The 14543-nt window shown below is 36.3% G+C and overlaps 1 protein-coding gene across 1 annotated transcript in view; it reads left to right on the forward strand.

Moving 5' to 3' along the window:
* MYBPC3 (myosin binding protein C3) overlaps window positions 1–14021 on the forward strand; it is a 64416-nt gene extending 50395 nt beyond the window's left edge. The window contains exons 28-34 of the mRNA XM_055716971.1: window positions 1177–1372; window positions 6669–6808; window positions 7540–7699; window positions 8260–8396; window positions 10899–11085; window positions 12139–12181; window positions 12697–14021. Of these exons, the coding sequence (XP_055572946.1) occupies window positions 1177–1372; window positions 6669–6808; window positions 7540–7699; window positions 8260–8396; window positions 10899–11085; window positions 12139–12149 (831 nt within the window). The 3' untranslated portion in view covers window positions 12150–12181; window positions 12697–14021. The remainder of the gene's footprint in view (window positions 1–1176; window positions 1373–6668; window positions 6809–7539; window positions 7700–8259; window positions 8397–10898; window positions 11086–12138; window positions 12182–12696) is intronic.
* Window positions 14022–14543: the final 522 nt, after the last annotated feature.

Below are 14543 nucleotides of genomic sequence, written 5' to 3' on the forward strand. Positions count from 1 at the left end.
ACAGAGTTTCTGATCAAATACCAGAAAAAACCTGAAACAAAGGTGTAGCAAAGCACAAAGATTTTTTTTCTGCCTACCTTTAGGCACCTAACCCAGGAGTATCTTAATCTCCTGTAGCCTAAGGAAAAGATGCAGTCTTAAAGAGCTATTCCAGCCACCCAGTGAATCGAGGAGCCTTCCAGAGGTGCTCTCTCTGCTGTTTACTAGAGGCGCAGGGCAGTATGTGTCCTAATTTCACTGCCTTGGCTTCAGTTCCAGAGCAGCCTAAGCTGACCTGCCTGCTGGCTTGGATGATCTCAGTTTCCCTCCCCACCCATTTGAGCTACTCCTGGCATTCATCTAGCCCCGTGCTGCACCGTTTCACCACGTTAACTGGCAGAAACTTCCTTTTTAAAAAAAAACAACAAAACACCAAGTTATTTTCTGCTAGATTAACTATACAGTTAATAAATATGATATGATCTTTTCCTGTTTTCTTGGGATTCTTGGTTTGGAGTGAAACACTTTAAAAGAACTAAATATAATCTACCAGTTTTCCTGGAAATGGCCAAATGACAGTGATGTAAACCACAGATATCTTACTGATTCCACAACGTCATCTTCCATGGGTGTAGCAACACTGACTACTTAGGTTGACAGTCACCAAAAAAAATTTTACAATGCAGAAATAATTTTACAGTAAGATTCACATCCCAAGACTTCAAGATAAAAACAATTTTTCAGAAGCTCTTAGAAGTGTCCGGGGATAGAAAATCAAATGTTTTAAGAAAGGGAGAAGAGGGGAAAAAAGCTAATAAACTGCTCTAATATTAAAGGCTTGTGTTACTTAGCAATAATCAGAGCAAGCCAGATCCACTGATGGCTTCACAGATGCCTGGGAAAGAGTACAAGAGCAGCACAAGTATATTTTTTCTGGATTTGTTCTCAACATAAATTCAGTCTCTTTTCTAACTATAACTAAACAGCATCTTTAGGGCATGGTGCCACTAAACTACACAGATGGGAGCAAATATTTGTCTGCAAGAAAACACAAATTGCAAAGTATTTAAACTTTACTATCTCAACCCTGCCTATTAAAGTAGGCTTTCTAGATCACAAAGAAAAAAGCCCAGAAAAATGAAAAATTGAAATCTATTATAGCCTAAAAAAAAAAAATAATCCTTTTTTCCTCTTCAGGGTAAACCAAGACCCAAAATCATTTGGATGAAAGATGGTCAAACCCTAGACTCCAAAGATGTGGGAATTCGGAACAGCAACACAGACACAATCCTTTTCATCAGAAAGGCAGAGCTTCATCACTCAGGAGCATATGAAGTAATTCTTCAGATAGAAACCATGACTGATAAAGTTGCAATAACAATACAAATCATAGGTAAGAACCTGACAACATCAAAAGTAAGCATATCATACAAAATAAAATAGTGGCCATACTGAGGCAATCCAAAGATCCAGCTACCCTCCAGATCCCTTCTCTGACACTGGTTGGTAGCAGGTGACTAGAATAAAGCTCAGAGCAGGGCTACCATGTCACTTTGTCTTCCTGGCATATTATCCCAGCTTGAAATGATGTTTCCTAGAGACTTTTGTGAAGGGAGAGGGATTATCTCTGTGTCACACAGCTCTCGAGGGATTTTTCTTGCATGATTTATCCAGTCAGTCTTTTAATCCATGTCTAATTTCAGAATCAAAACATGCTTTCATAAGGAATTTTAGTTTAAGCGCATGTACAACTGCCTATTTGGGGTGGTGGGGTGAGGTGGTGGTGTTAAGTCTCTCTCCCGATAGTCTCATTTGATGTCTATAAAATTTTGTATCAGAAAAAACATGATTAATTATTCACCGTTTCCATACTATAGCCTTCAGTCACACTCTCCTCAGTTAACTTCCTCAAGTTTTAGGCTCTTGATTTATTTTCAAAAAAGATGCCATTCCATATCTTTGATCATCTTTTATCATCCTTCTTTTTACCACTTCAAGTGCGATAGAAAGAATTTAAAAGTTCTGGTGTTCTTGGGAATAGCCATATTGTCCTCAAGAAAGGAAATATGAATCCTGGAATGTATATACTCTTACTGGGTTTTTTCACCAGATGAGGACAGTGAGGATAAAATCATTCACTAATATACCATATTAGTGTTCCAAGAACTAGAAATGACAACCAGATACAGTCCTGTGAATTTGGAAAATTCACATTTAATGCCTTATTCTGTTAACAGCATCTAGTTAGCTTGAGGCTTGGTGGAAGCTTATTCTCTGCTATACAATTTCTATTCTCTTCTCTATTTTCTATATATAGTTATATATATTATTTATTTTCATTATATATTCTATAGCATATTATTATATATATAATTATATATTCTATAGCATATTATTATATATATAAAATTATATATTCTATTTTCATTTTAAAGAATGCATTGCCAAAGTTTCAACAACTTCACTTAGGATTTTGAGAGATATATTCAGAGATCTTGCCTACTCAGATAATTCATTTCAGCCAGAGCTCTTCTATTTCTCATTAGAGCTTTACATAACATTCTTGATAATTGTTTTTACTTCTCCTTCCCCACACTTTCACACTGTCATCCAAAATTTCCTCCAATGTATCAATACATTTTAGACTATGTATCTTGGAACAAAAAGAGTATATAAACATAACTTCAGAATTAAAGATATAATGCTGGCTGTATTCTGCCTAAAATTTTATAAAATGACGTTGGCAGAATAGGTATGCAGTGGTGCCAACAGCAAACAAGAAAGGCATAAAAAATTGGAGGAAGTATGTTTTAATAGGACCAGCTGCTTCTGCTAAAAATGGCTGCAGTTCTGCCACAGCAAAATAAGTAAACAGCAGCTAAACCAAAGTAACGCAAACAAACTCGGGTAAAGGGGAAGAGTGCACCCTAGACACCAAAACACCTTTCTATAACTGGTTAGTGACTCCAGATTCCAGCACATAGCTCTTACAGCACAATTCCAAGTATCTTCCACCCATTCTCTGGTACTGTAGAAAGGCATAAAAACACATACATATGCCATTGTCAAAGAGTTATTTTATATAGAAAATGAATGGCTGGAAAAAAGCAACTGATCTTATCACACAGATTACTACGTGTCAGAATTGGAGGACAGGCTGTGAGCTTTTTACCTCTTGGGCAGCTTGCACAACTGAAAGGGAATAAAAAAATTTCACTTCATTCCTGGCCAATAAGAGACAGGGCTTGTAAAATACAGAGATACTTCTGCAACCAAGGCATCTACTCAGATTCTCGATTCTGAAACTCTCATCAGAACTACCTCTTGTTAATTCTATCAACAGCACTTTTTGCTCTTCAGATCATATATTCTCTTGGTAGGAGAAATGTGGGTGATTCAGGCGCTCTTTCTATACTACTAGTAATGCTTTAGGTGCTTTAGAATGGCATGCTGAAAAGCCAAGTCAGGCTTTCAGAGAGATAATAAATCAGTCAGTGACCTTTTGAGGTGTCTGTTCACCAGCTAACTTCCTTTGGCAAATGTCTACTTGATGAAGGAGTAATGCTTGTAGCTTCAGCCCTTATTGGTTTTGGAGTAAGGCAAGAATGCAGATAGCCAAAAGCTCTGCTGCGACAACAAGGTCAGTTCTAAACAGGAGCAAACACTTCTATTACTGCCATCACCTTCCCATACAGCCAAAATAATTGCTGCGGTTTACTCAAGGCCTATGAAATACAGACTTTTACTACAGAAATACAGTATATTTCAAATACTTATAGAAAAGGCGTCAAATGATGAAAATATCTCCAATCTCTGAAAAATACAGTTCCCTCAGCTTTTCCCTCCTCTACATGAATCAATAAATCATACCTTCTCTTGACCAAAGCAAACCTCAGTTTTTTGGGTTTTGGTGTTTGCTTTTTTTTTTTTAAAGTGGAATTATATATCATTCTCATTATGTGTTATATTTGAAAAGGTAAGTTATCATTTCTTTTTGAAAGATGATTGGCACTATCTCTTCTCCCCATTCTATTGGATTCATTAGTATGCAAAAATCCTCAGACATGCTTGTGCTGAAGGTAGCAGAATATTTCCCCAGAACATAAATAGCCACTCCAACAGTGTCCTACATAGGAAAATAATTTGTTACAGGTGCATCACTAGGATTAATTCTCCCATCCTTTGTTCACCAGCTAGAGATGTACTGGTGAGTACTGAGAAAGGAATATTCTACAATTCTACAATGGAATTTTGAATAGATATTCTTGCATATTGCATTATCTCATCAAACCACAAAGATGAAAAATATAAAAATCCATTTAGCAAATTTATCCATCTCTACCTTTTCTAAGACTGTCCTTTGTAAAGCCTTACAAGTCTTGAGGCTTTCAGGACTCTTTTTCTTTATTCTATCTATACCACCATGGGTAGAAGTAATAATTTATTAAAAATGAAAAAGGGATTATTTAATACATCACTGAGTTCTTATCACATAGTAATCTAATAGCAGGTTAAGGCTTAAAGTCTTCTTCTGTTGTTAATGTAGTCATACTCTGAAATCGTTCCCCCCAAAATCATATCTGTATCTATGTACACATAGATAAGAATGCCTTACAGATATTACACACACACATTCTGAAGTCTAACTCTTCCAGTAATTACTGAATTAATGAATGACCTGCCATCCTGTTATTTTCAGTTTTCAAGGGAGGTTCGCAGATAATTGCTTTTAGGTAGTTAGGAGCAGTAAGGCACAGGCTTCAAAATTACCTGTCCAGTGAGGCCTCCCCAAAAAGTGTTCTTTTGCCTTCCGTTTCACCTAGGACTGTGGTTTTCTTCCATTTATCAATCTCTTCCTATAGGATTTAAACCAACTACCATCACCAGGATCTCCACAGTTTTTGACAAAACATTGTGTAGGGACCTGTTAAAACAAAACAAAAACCCAAAAATCCAACAAACCAACCCTGTTGTGTAGATATATCTGTAGGTAAAAACACAGGAAAAATACTTGTAAAACTAGACAGATACTGTGGAGGGTTATAACAGCAGGTAGACTTGAAAATAAATAATGAATTGCTAAATGTCACAATATCTGCCTACTATGAGATTATAATACACTTAATTCAGGGCTTGTAGAGCTTTGTCCACTGAAACTGTTGCAGTTTTCATATGTAGCATGCAAAATTCTTCTCTTCAAATCTATTCTGATTGATTGGCTTCTGTCTAACAAAGAGACGCACCTAGAATATATCTAGATTTTTGAAGTTGCAATTCAAGGTAACAACATATACATTTCCACATCTTCATAAGCAACGTTGTGCTTTTGGCATTACCATTCCCTATTTGAGAAACAGGGAAGAAAAAGAAAGGAGGCTTTACCTGAGGTTGGTAGCTGTTGAAAAACACAGAAGACTGCAGCTTTTTCTCTGAAATGTTAGTGTAAGAGAGGAAGGAAGAGAACAATAAATGGAATGAAAACAATGCATTCCATATTCCTTATTGAACTTCATGCAGTGTTCTAGTTGGTCCCAGCATTTTGCAATTTGAAGGACAAAAAAGGGTTAAAGATAGTTATAAAACAGTCTTTGATTCCCAAGTATGTCAGTGAAAAGAGAATTAAAGCGTGTTATGCTTTGACATCGAAAGTCACAGTTCCTCTAATAACAATCAAAGGCTGGTTTATTATTGGTTTACATATCCCTCTTTAAGGAAATACATGACAAACAACCTGTAGTTACATTCCTTTGTGCCTTGCTCATCTCAAACCTACATCTGTCAGATTATTACTATTTTCTTCATTTTTCCAGCTTAGCTCGAAACAGGAAGACAGTTTCCATTCAAATATCTGGAATGAACCCAAACTATCCTTCACTTAATCACAAGACCATCTACCCAGACCTAATTATCATCTCCCCAATAGGACCTGTAACTGTGAAAAACAGCCCAACATATTAGAAAGGGGAACTAGAATCTTCAAATTAAAACAGACAGGAATTATTACTTAATAAAGCCAATTTAAATGTTACATTTGATTAAAAATATGAATGAATGATCCTTAAAAGAAGGAAAATTATTATAATTTTATAACATATATTCTTCTACATATTTCCACATATCTTACAATGGACATAGACTTCTGTACCTCTTTGAGAGTTCACTCTTTTTCTAGTTTTTACAGAGAAATGTCACTGGTGGGCAAACTAACAAGGACTGAGGCAACAGGAAAAAAAGTGTCAGCCAGTTCCCAAATGGCTGGCCTCCCTTACCTGAATATATACCCAGTTGCCTTTGTTGTTTGTATTACTCTCAGCGTACCTAAATAGCTGAGAAATTGCACTGAGGTAACAAAGTAAAAACTGTAGTAAAAGAATTAATCACACACAGCCAAACACAAACTTCTTACTCCATTTTAAGTAAGAGTTTGTCTGGTTCCAGCATTACTAAGTCTACTGCGTCATCCATTTCTCTGTAGGTTTCAGGCCTCTCAGAGGAATATTAGGAGGGTATTTGAAAATTTCCCAACTTTCCTGTTTACAGTTTCAACTTCATATAAATGAAGTGTATTGCTACGGAACAATTATAGAAGGCTATCAAGTTCTATTTTTTCCCTGCATGGAAGGAAGTGACAAAGCTCTTAGATCTTCAACCAAAAGCTATGGGTTGTTTTTTTCATGTCTTCTCTGCAGACAAGCCTGGTCCTCCCCAGAACATAAAGCTTGTAGATGTTTGGGGATTTAATGCAGCGCTGGAGTGGACACCTCCACAAGATGATGGCAATGCACAGATCTTGGGCTACACAGTCCAGAAAGCTGACAAAAAGACAATGGTAAGAAATTGCACTGAGTCAGTGACTTTGTATGGAGTTTAACCTACTACTTGCTCTGGGAACAGAGACTTGAGAAAAACAGTTGAATACTTGATTCTCAGTTGTGTGTCCAAGACATCCTATGGCATATCAGAGGCAGCTAAACATCGAAGAACAGAATCTAAAAAGAACCAAAAGGCTAAGTATAGAACTGTGTAAAACGTCTGGTAGAAAATGTAGAGAGAGACACCTAGCCTGCCCCATCTCTGGTGGATGGATAGCTCTTCTCAGAAGGTGGAATTATTTTTCATAAATGCCAGGATAAACTGAAGGGGAGGGAGGAAGAGCTAAGACCTGAGGTCCAATGCTAAGCACACTAGGGTATACACTGGGGGAGGTATGTATGATAATCAAACTGGAAAATGTGCTCTCATGGAAGGCCCCATAAAGTAGTCATGTTCCAACGACACATCCTGGATCACGTTTCCCAGATATGAGTCGGGGCAGTGTAAAGAGTTTGAGTTTTTTCCTCCAAATGCAAGTATTCATCTATCATACCAGCCAGAAAACAAAAGTAAGAAAATGTATCAGTTGATCTCCACAGGAAGCAACATAATATTCATTTCACAGGCTACTGTTAAATACTTGTCTACCTGTCTTCTCCTTGTAGCAAGAAGGATCTCTCCATACCAAAACTAGCACCATGTCTGACCTCTCATAGCATCTTTCTAAACAGTATAGTCTTGTTACAGGAATGGTATACTGTTTTTGATCACTATCGTCGCACAAACTGTATAGTGTCAGACCTGATTATGGGAAATGAGTATTTTTTTCGAATCTTCAGTGAAAATTTGTGTGGATTGAGTGAAACTGCTGCAACCACCAAAAACCCTGCCTATATCCAAAAAACAGGTAACATATTCTTCAAAACAAAGATCACAAAAGCTGCTAAGTACCAGAAGTAATACACTGGCAAATGAAAAATACAGTATTACTAGATGCACCACTAGAGATATTTTCATTACTTAGTAACCAGCACTTGTATTTTAGTATCAAGAGCCCTTATCTAGGCAGATCTCCTTTACTAACACAAACACCTGTTCAAAAATATTTAGTCACAGTGTCTTCTTAAACTGTATTATTTTAAGAAAATAATACAGCTGGGTTTTATTCTTATATTCTGGGGTTAAAAGTTTAAGATGTCTGTGGCGAAGACTTCCCCTGCAGACACACGGCTTTCATATTTTTAACAGAAGCTGAAAACCCATGATTGCCAGGACCTTTTACATTATCTAAAGCATTAAATGAGAGATGTTTTAGACTGAAGTGAATGTGAAGATTTCTTATCTCATAAATGCCATAGTGTTGAAGCTTCTTTAAATCATACAGGCAAATTAAATAAGAAATAGATTGTATACAAGTCAACAGGATTGAAAACACAGTTCTTACTATTTTGTTTCTTTTAATTGCAGGCACCACTTACAAGCCACCTACTTACAAAGAACATGACTTCTCTGAGCCTCCTAAATTCACTCACCCTTTAGTAAACCGTTCCGTGATTGCAGGATACAACACCACACTCAGCTGTGCTGTAAGAGGAATCCCCAAGGTACAGATTACATCAACTGTCATTGATAGCACAATAAGCCAAGATACCACCTTAGAATTCATGCCAGTTCAGCGTGACTGGAGTGTAACACAACTTGATTTAAAAAAAAAGTAAGAGTCATCCAATAATCTCCCACTGCACTGATGCTTCACCAGAATGCATAGTGCAAGCATGTGCGTGGCTACACATAGAACCAGGTGGGCAACACAGTAAAGGAGATAGAGGAAAGGACAGTCATTGCTTATGGTAACACCATACCATTGAAAATGTACCATGTATCCATAAAATCTAGTCAATGAAGACGGTAAAAAACAAAAAAGTACCTTCCCACAATGTGTATTTTTTTCTCTTCAGCCTTTCAAGAGCAGCTAATATAATATACTGTTCCATCAACCTAAACAATACATAGAAACACCAGTTCTTCTATTACATCAACAATTTTGAGAGTCAAGAGTTATTTTGCAAAACTAACTAGAATAAGACTGCTGTCATGTGTGAAGTTTTGGGGCTTTTTATTTTTTTGAAATCTCACCGGAATATTTTCTCAGTTTAAATATATTTGTTGAAGTCTTGTCAAAAAGATGTACTTTTTTGTTAGTCAGGAACAAGCAGTAAAAACTGTTTCAGCTAGGAGCTAAATTTAGGTTTCTCAAAAAAGGGAAATAGGCTTTTTGTCTGCAGTGAAGGAATTTACCATATTATGACATAATCTTGTCATAATATTAAATTAGTACAATCACCGAAAAAATGCAGTACCTTTTTCCCTTGCCCTTATAGCTGCTTATTTCCAGCTCCTCTCCCTTCCTCCTACCTACACAAGGATCTAATAGCTACACAGCAAAACATGTAAGATAATTGCTCAAAGTTCAAATTAACTAAAAAAAAAAAAAAGTCTTAATGTAATCATTTGCTGCAATTCATTGGATGAAGGAGTGTTAAACACAACTCAAATATAAGAAGGAAGCATACCCATGCAAGGAGCTGCAAAAGAACATGAACATTATAGAATACCAGCAACTGTAGGCAAAATCCATCCCCCAGTAGCTTCCTCGGATTCATCAGGAAATGACAGTAACGATATTCCCTCTCGGTTAACCAACTTTTTCTGCATCTGTATCCACTTAATTTGGTTTCCATGGTTTTAAGAAGATTCTGTTAAGTACAGTAATCACAGGTTTTTAGGTCTGAGCATGCTTGCTCTTCCTTCCACATTAGCCTGAAGGATACAAATAGTCCTCATCCTTCAGTACATCTAATACTCTTAAAGCAACTTTTCCAGATACATTTGTGTACTTGCATTGCCCAAATTAACCTTAGCAAAAAGCTTCTGTACCTACTGCAGAGCTCTGCAACAGGTATTCTCTGTGAAAACAACCTTCTATTAACAGAGCTTTCCAATTCTGAATAACTGTAGATTATCAAGTAGACCTCAGATATGACCCGTATGGCACGAAAAAGTTACCACTTCTAGCAGAGCCAATATTTGTGCCCTGGTGGAAGTGTTGAAGTAAAAGACACACCCAGAAAGATAGAGGCCATAGGAAAAGAAGCAAAAAAAAGTTTGAGGCAGGAAAAAATCCAGCTAGTATCTTTAAAGAAAATTAAGCATGCTAACTGGGATGCACTGAATTGTCTATCACAGGTCAGAGACAAAAGCAATTCAGTAGATTTGAAAGCACTCTATAACTATAAAACAGTGCAGCAGTTTGGTGGTTTGTTTGGTTTTTTTTTTTTTTTTGGGGGGGGGGGGTGGTGGATGAAAAAATGGAAAACAACAACTCTGAAAGTAAAATAGATGAATACAAATCTTGGTCTCCTACTCTTTAAAGCTTATTTCTTCACTGTATGTACTAACAAGGCTGAAATAAACAAAACCAGTTGGCTTTCTATCAGATTTTTCATTTTCAAAATCTCATTTATAAAAATTAATGGCACATTTCAGGTACCAGAAACAAACAAAATGACTTGAATAAGTACAGAGCCAACTACTTTATTACTCAGCTGAAGCCAACAGGAACTTTATTTTGAAATTCCTGAAGGTGCTAAAGATATGCTGAATCCTTTCCCAGCCCAACACCAAGTTGGCCACCTAACATCTGTGGACATTTATGATACTTCTGCTCTAATAATCTGTGCATTTTAATCCCCCTTCTGTAAAAATAGTTGAAGGATTCAAATATATTTTAATAAGCACAATTAAATAACTCCTGAAGGAATGAATTTGCTACTGGTTCATAGGGTGGAGTTTTTTAAATTGTAGTAAAAAAGGGTACAGATCTATATTCTCTACATGCTATGAGAGCTAAATACTGAACATTTGAATTATTAGTTTCATGTGTTTGTACCAAATAAGATGTTCCTTGAAAAATTATTAACGCTGCTGTGCAATATGTAGCTCTCATAATGCACAAGCCTTTGATGGCTAAATTAAAGCTGCAAGATCAGCTGTAAGTCTTCCACTTTCTGCATTTTATTTTAAATTTCTTCCTTTGTGTTCTTCAGCCAAAGATATTCTGGTACAAAAACAAAATGGATCTCTCTGGGGATGCCAAATACCGCATGTTCAGCAAACAGGGCGTGTTGACCCTGGAGATCCGGAAACCCACTCCATTTGATGGTGGCTGTTATACCTGTAAAGCTGTTAACGAGTGCGGTGAAGCTGAAATAGAGTGCAGACTGGACGTCAGAGGTAATCTAATGAACCTTATGGATAACTAGTACTGCAATGAAGAAAGATTAACAGAGATCTTAAACATATATTTCTCTTTTATCTTACTCTGACTTCTCCTGTGATATAAGAAGTTTGGTAATTACGTACACCAGCAAGATGGTGTTTTTCATTCTGAACTGTTACAAAGTTAGGTTACTTGCTAGGTAATACAGGTCTGAAGGTGGACCTTATTATGCTTCTAACTTCTAGAGAAGCTACTTAGCACTGGAATGGAAGTCTACCTACCAACACTGCAGCGTGGATGATTTTATTAGCCTTTCTGCCATACTCTAACTGAAAGTTTTAAATTAAGTCATTAGCCACATGTAAAAGGTAACACATGCTACATCACAAACATCTTTCAAACACTGCTAATTTATTTTGTTTATCAAAAGAGCCAGGAAAAAGAAGTCACAATAAAAAATATTGACTAAATATTTTGGTAAAGTTCCTACTAATGTATCTATTTGCCAATACAAACATAAATAACACCACTTCAAGTGCTCTTCAAAAGCTGAACGAGCTGTGAAACTGATGCACGTAATGGGCATTGGCAGAGCTCAGCCTGCAGCGCAGCAAGCCTGAAGGCAGCTCTGTGCAGCAGTTCAGTGTTTTATTCTGCACTAAGTCAGGACTGCGTGCATATAGTGCACCTTGGAGTGCAGCCACAGGTATCCTCACGGGGTCTTGGCAGCAAGCAATTTCACTGCATTAGTACAACGATGAACCCAGACTAAGAACTCTGAGATGTTTAGCTAATTGATGCAGCAGCTTATTAAGACGTGCTACTTTCAGTTCAATGGCTAGCTCAAGTATTTCTGTTCAGTGCTATACTGTACAGCATAGATATGGCTCAAAGCTTAACATAATCATCCTCTAAAGCTTGTTTTCAGAACATTAAATCTCCTTGGAATCATCAGATAAAAGCAACTGCTATAAAGCTTCCATATTTCACCTTCAGCACCAAGCCTCAATTTAAAATTAGCAACCTTTAATGTCTGACAGATTTTTATATTTTTTTTAATTCTCCAGCACCTCAGTAATACTCTGCATCTCATTGCATCTGCAAGTCAAGGTACGAATCAAAATAATTCAGCTGGATAAAGAAGCAATGGCTGTTTGGTTAGATATAAAATTAAACAGTCATTAGAAATTCATTTTAGAGTCTTTATGGAATTTTTATAGTGTTGGCAGGGGGTGTGTATGCTTGTTTTGATTTCTGTTTATTTTTTCAATAATCATACTAAAATCACATTCCTGTAAGATAAATTATCTTGTTTATTTTAAAGGCAGGATTTCAGGCCTCAACCTTTAATATGTGCCAGTGTAAAAGTATGTAAGCATAACAGAATACTTTGTTGACTTTTTTCTTAACTCACTACAAGCACTCCCTCTAGACTTCTTTATTAATATAGAGCTAATTATTATCAATAATCTGTGTACATTGCTTTAACCAAACAAGCAGAGTTAAAGTTACAATGCATCTAAAAAGTTTAATACACATTTTAGACTTCAAAAAAATAAAATGCTATAATAAACAATCAAGTAATGTATTTGACAATAAATTCTTCTCCTCATTCTCTGTCTCAGCATTGGAATAGAATTTGAAAAGAAGAAAACTGAAGAAATTAATGAAGGATGTCTCAGCTACATTTATGAGTCCTGTTCACCTTAAAAGTCGTTTAATATACGTGTACTAGGAGGCGGCAGTATCTTGTGTCCTGCTTACTCCGCATATTTTCAGACAGTATTTCCTCTTTTCATACATCTGTTTTAGTTACATTGCCCCCATCTCCATGTGAAGAAATTCAGAGAAAAAGATAAAACTTTCTCCCATTACATGCATATGTCTAAAAAGCCCCAAGTATTAGTTACATGCAAACTCAGTCCACTTAGTAATGTCTGAACCTAACAAATTCCCCACTTCTACAGTTGACTCCATTCTCTCTTCTCAGAATTCTGACATTCTTTGTAAGAAGTAGCTCAGAATAATGAAACAGTAACAAATTACTTGTAATATTTAATCACCTTTCATTATACTTTCTTTGCACAATAGAAAGTAAGTTTTGTTCCTGCTGCTTTTACTGCCGGTGCTTGAAATTGCCACTTCTGTGCTCTTGAGCAGATCTTTGTAGAAACACATCTGAAACACACCATTTAGGCATCTCTGGCTAAATCCACTGTTCTGCTTTACATAGAAAATATTTCTTTGACAATTACTCACTACTGGTTTTCTAGCTTTTAAAAAGACACCAGCATAGAATTCCAGTTACTAGATGTTTCTGCCACCAATCATAGGCATCACACAGAGATAGTTTTGTATCATCACACAAAACAGTGAAAGACTTAGCAAGAAAGATTATTTGCACGTCAACAAAAGATTTGAAAACAAAAATTTGTGATAAGTGCAATAAACTTACTGTCATCAAGTATTACTGAAAGCTTTTGAATGTCTATGAATGGTATGTATGTATTTTTGCAGATAATTTTGTCTAATCAAATGACACAATAGCATTTTTGGCTACTCAGTAGTTTGAATAGAATTTTGGTTGGGGGTTTTTGGTTTTGGTTTTGGTTTGGTTTGGGGTTTTTTTGACCTGCAGTAGCTGTTAGTTTCTGACTGGAGAGTACTTTTTCACAATCACAGTACAAAAGAAGGTGGAAAGATCAAATTAATCCAGGAAACATTGCCTTTCAAAAGAACCAACACAAAGGAACTGAAGTAATACTGCTGCCCTGCCTCCAACATGCCAGTTGAGATGGGAAAGCACGTCTGACACAGTGTTAAGTTGTACTAAACAAGCAAATACGTCTTCATAATAAAAACACTGATGAAAAGGAGATGTGCATTTTGATTATTCTATTTTGGTATCAGAACAAAGAAGGGTACTCCTCTAAAAGCAAAGTCAGCTTATTCAAGGCTAACATTTGTCTGTTGTATGTTGTTATTACACAACAAATAATTAAAAAACAATGGAAAAAACCACAAACAAGTTTACATTCTTTTGTACTTCAGTGTTCTGAGCAACACTCTTATTTAAAAAATAATGCACATACACGACATAAAACTCAGGTTCTATATTATAAAGAATCTATGACCAGAAACCAGCGAACTGAGAGGATGATCCCAGCATCTGTAGGCCAACGCCTATGGAAAAGCAGACTGAATTGCAAAAGCTTAGATTACAAAGGACAGTTTACCCTATAGAATGAGGTGCTACACCAAACACATTCTATTATCAGAAAAGTGTTTCATGAGGAGATTAGAATTTGATGCTGTAATAGCATACAATACTGAAAGAATACAAAAAATACATCAAGAATTACTAGGGAAATGGCATTTTCTCCTCAATTCTTAGCTATTCCACACAAGTACAATGGTTTTGGGAAGAGCAGTGCTTGTATAAGCGAACATTTATTTCACCTCAGCTTTGAAA

The sequence above is a fragment of the Falco cherrug genome, chromosome 7 (genome assembly GCF_023634085.1).
Source record: "Falco cherrug isolate bFalChe1 chromosome 7, bFalChe1.pri, whole genome shotgun sequence".
Classification (NCBI taxonomy): Eukaryota; Metazoa; Chordata; class Aves; order Falconiformes; family Falconidae; genus Falco; species Falco cherrug.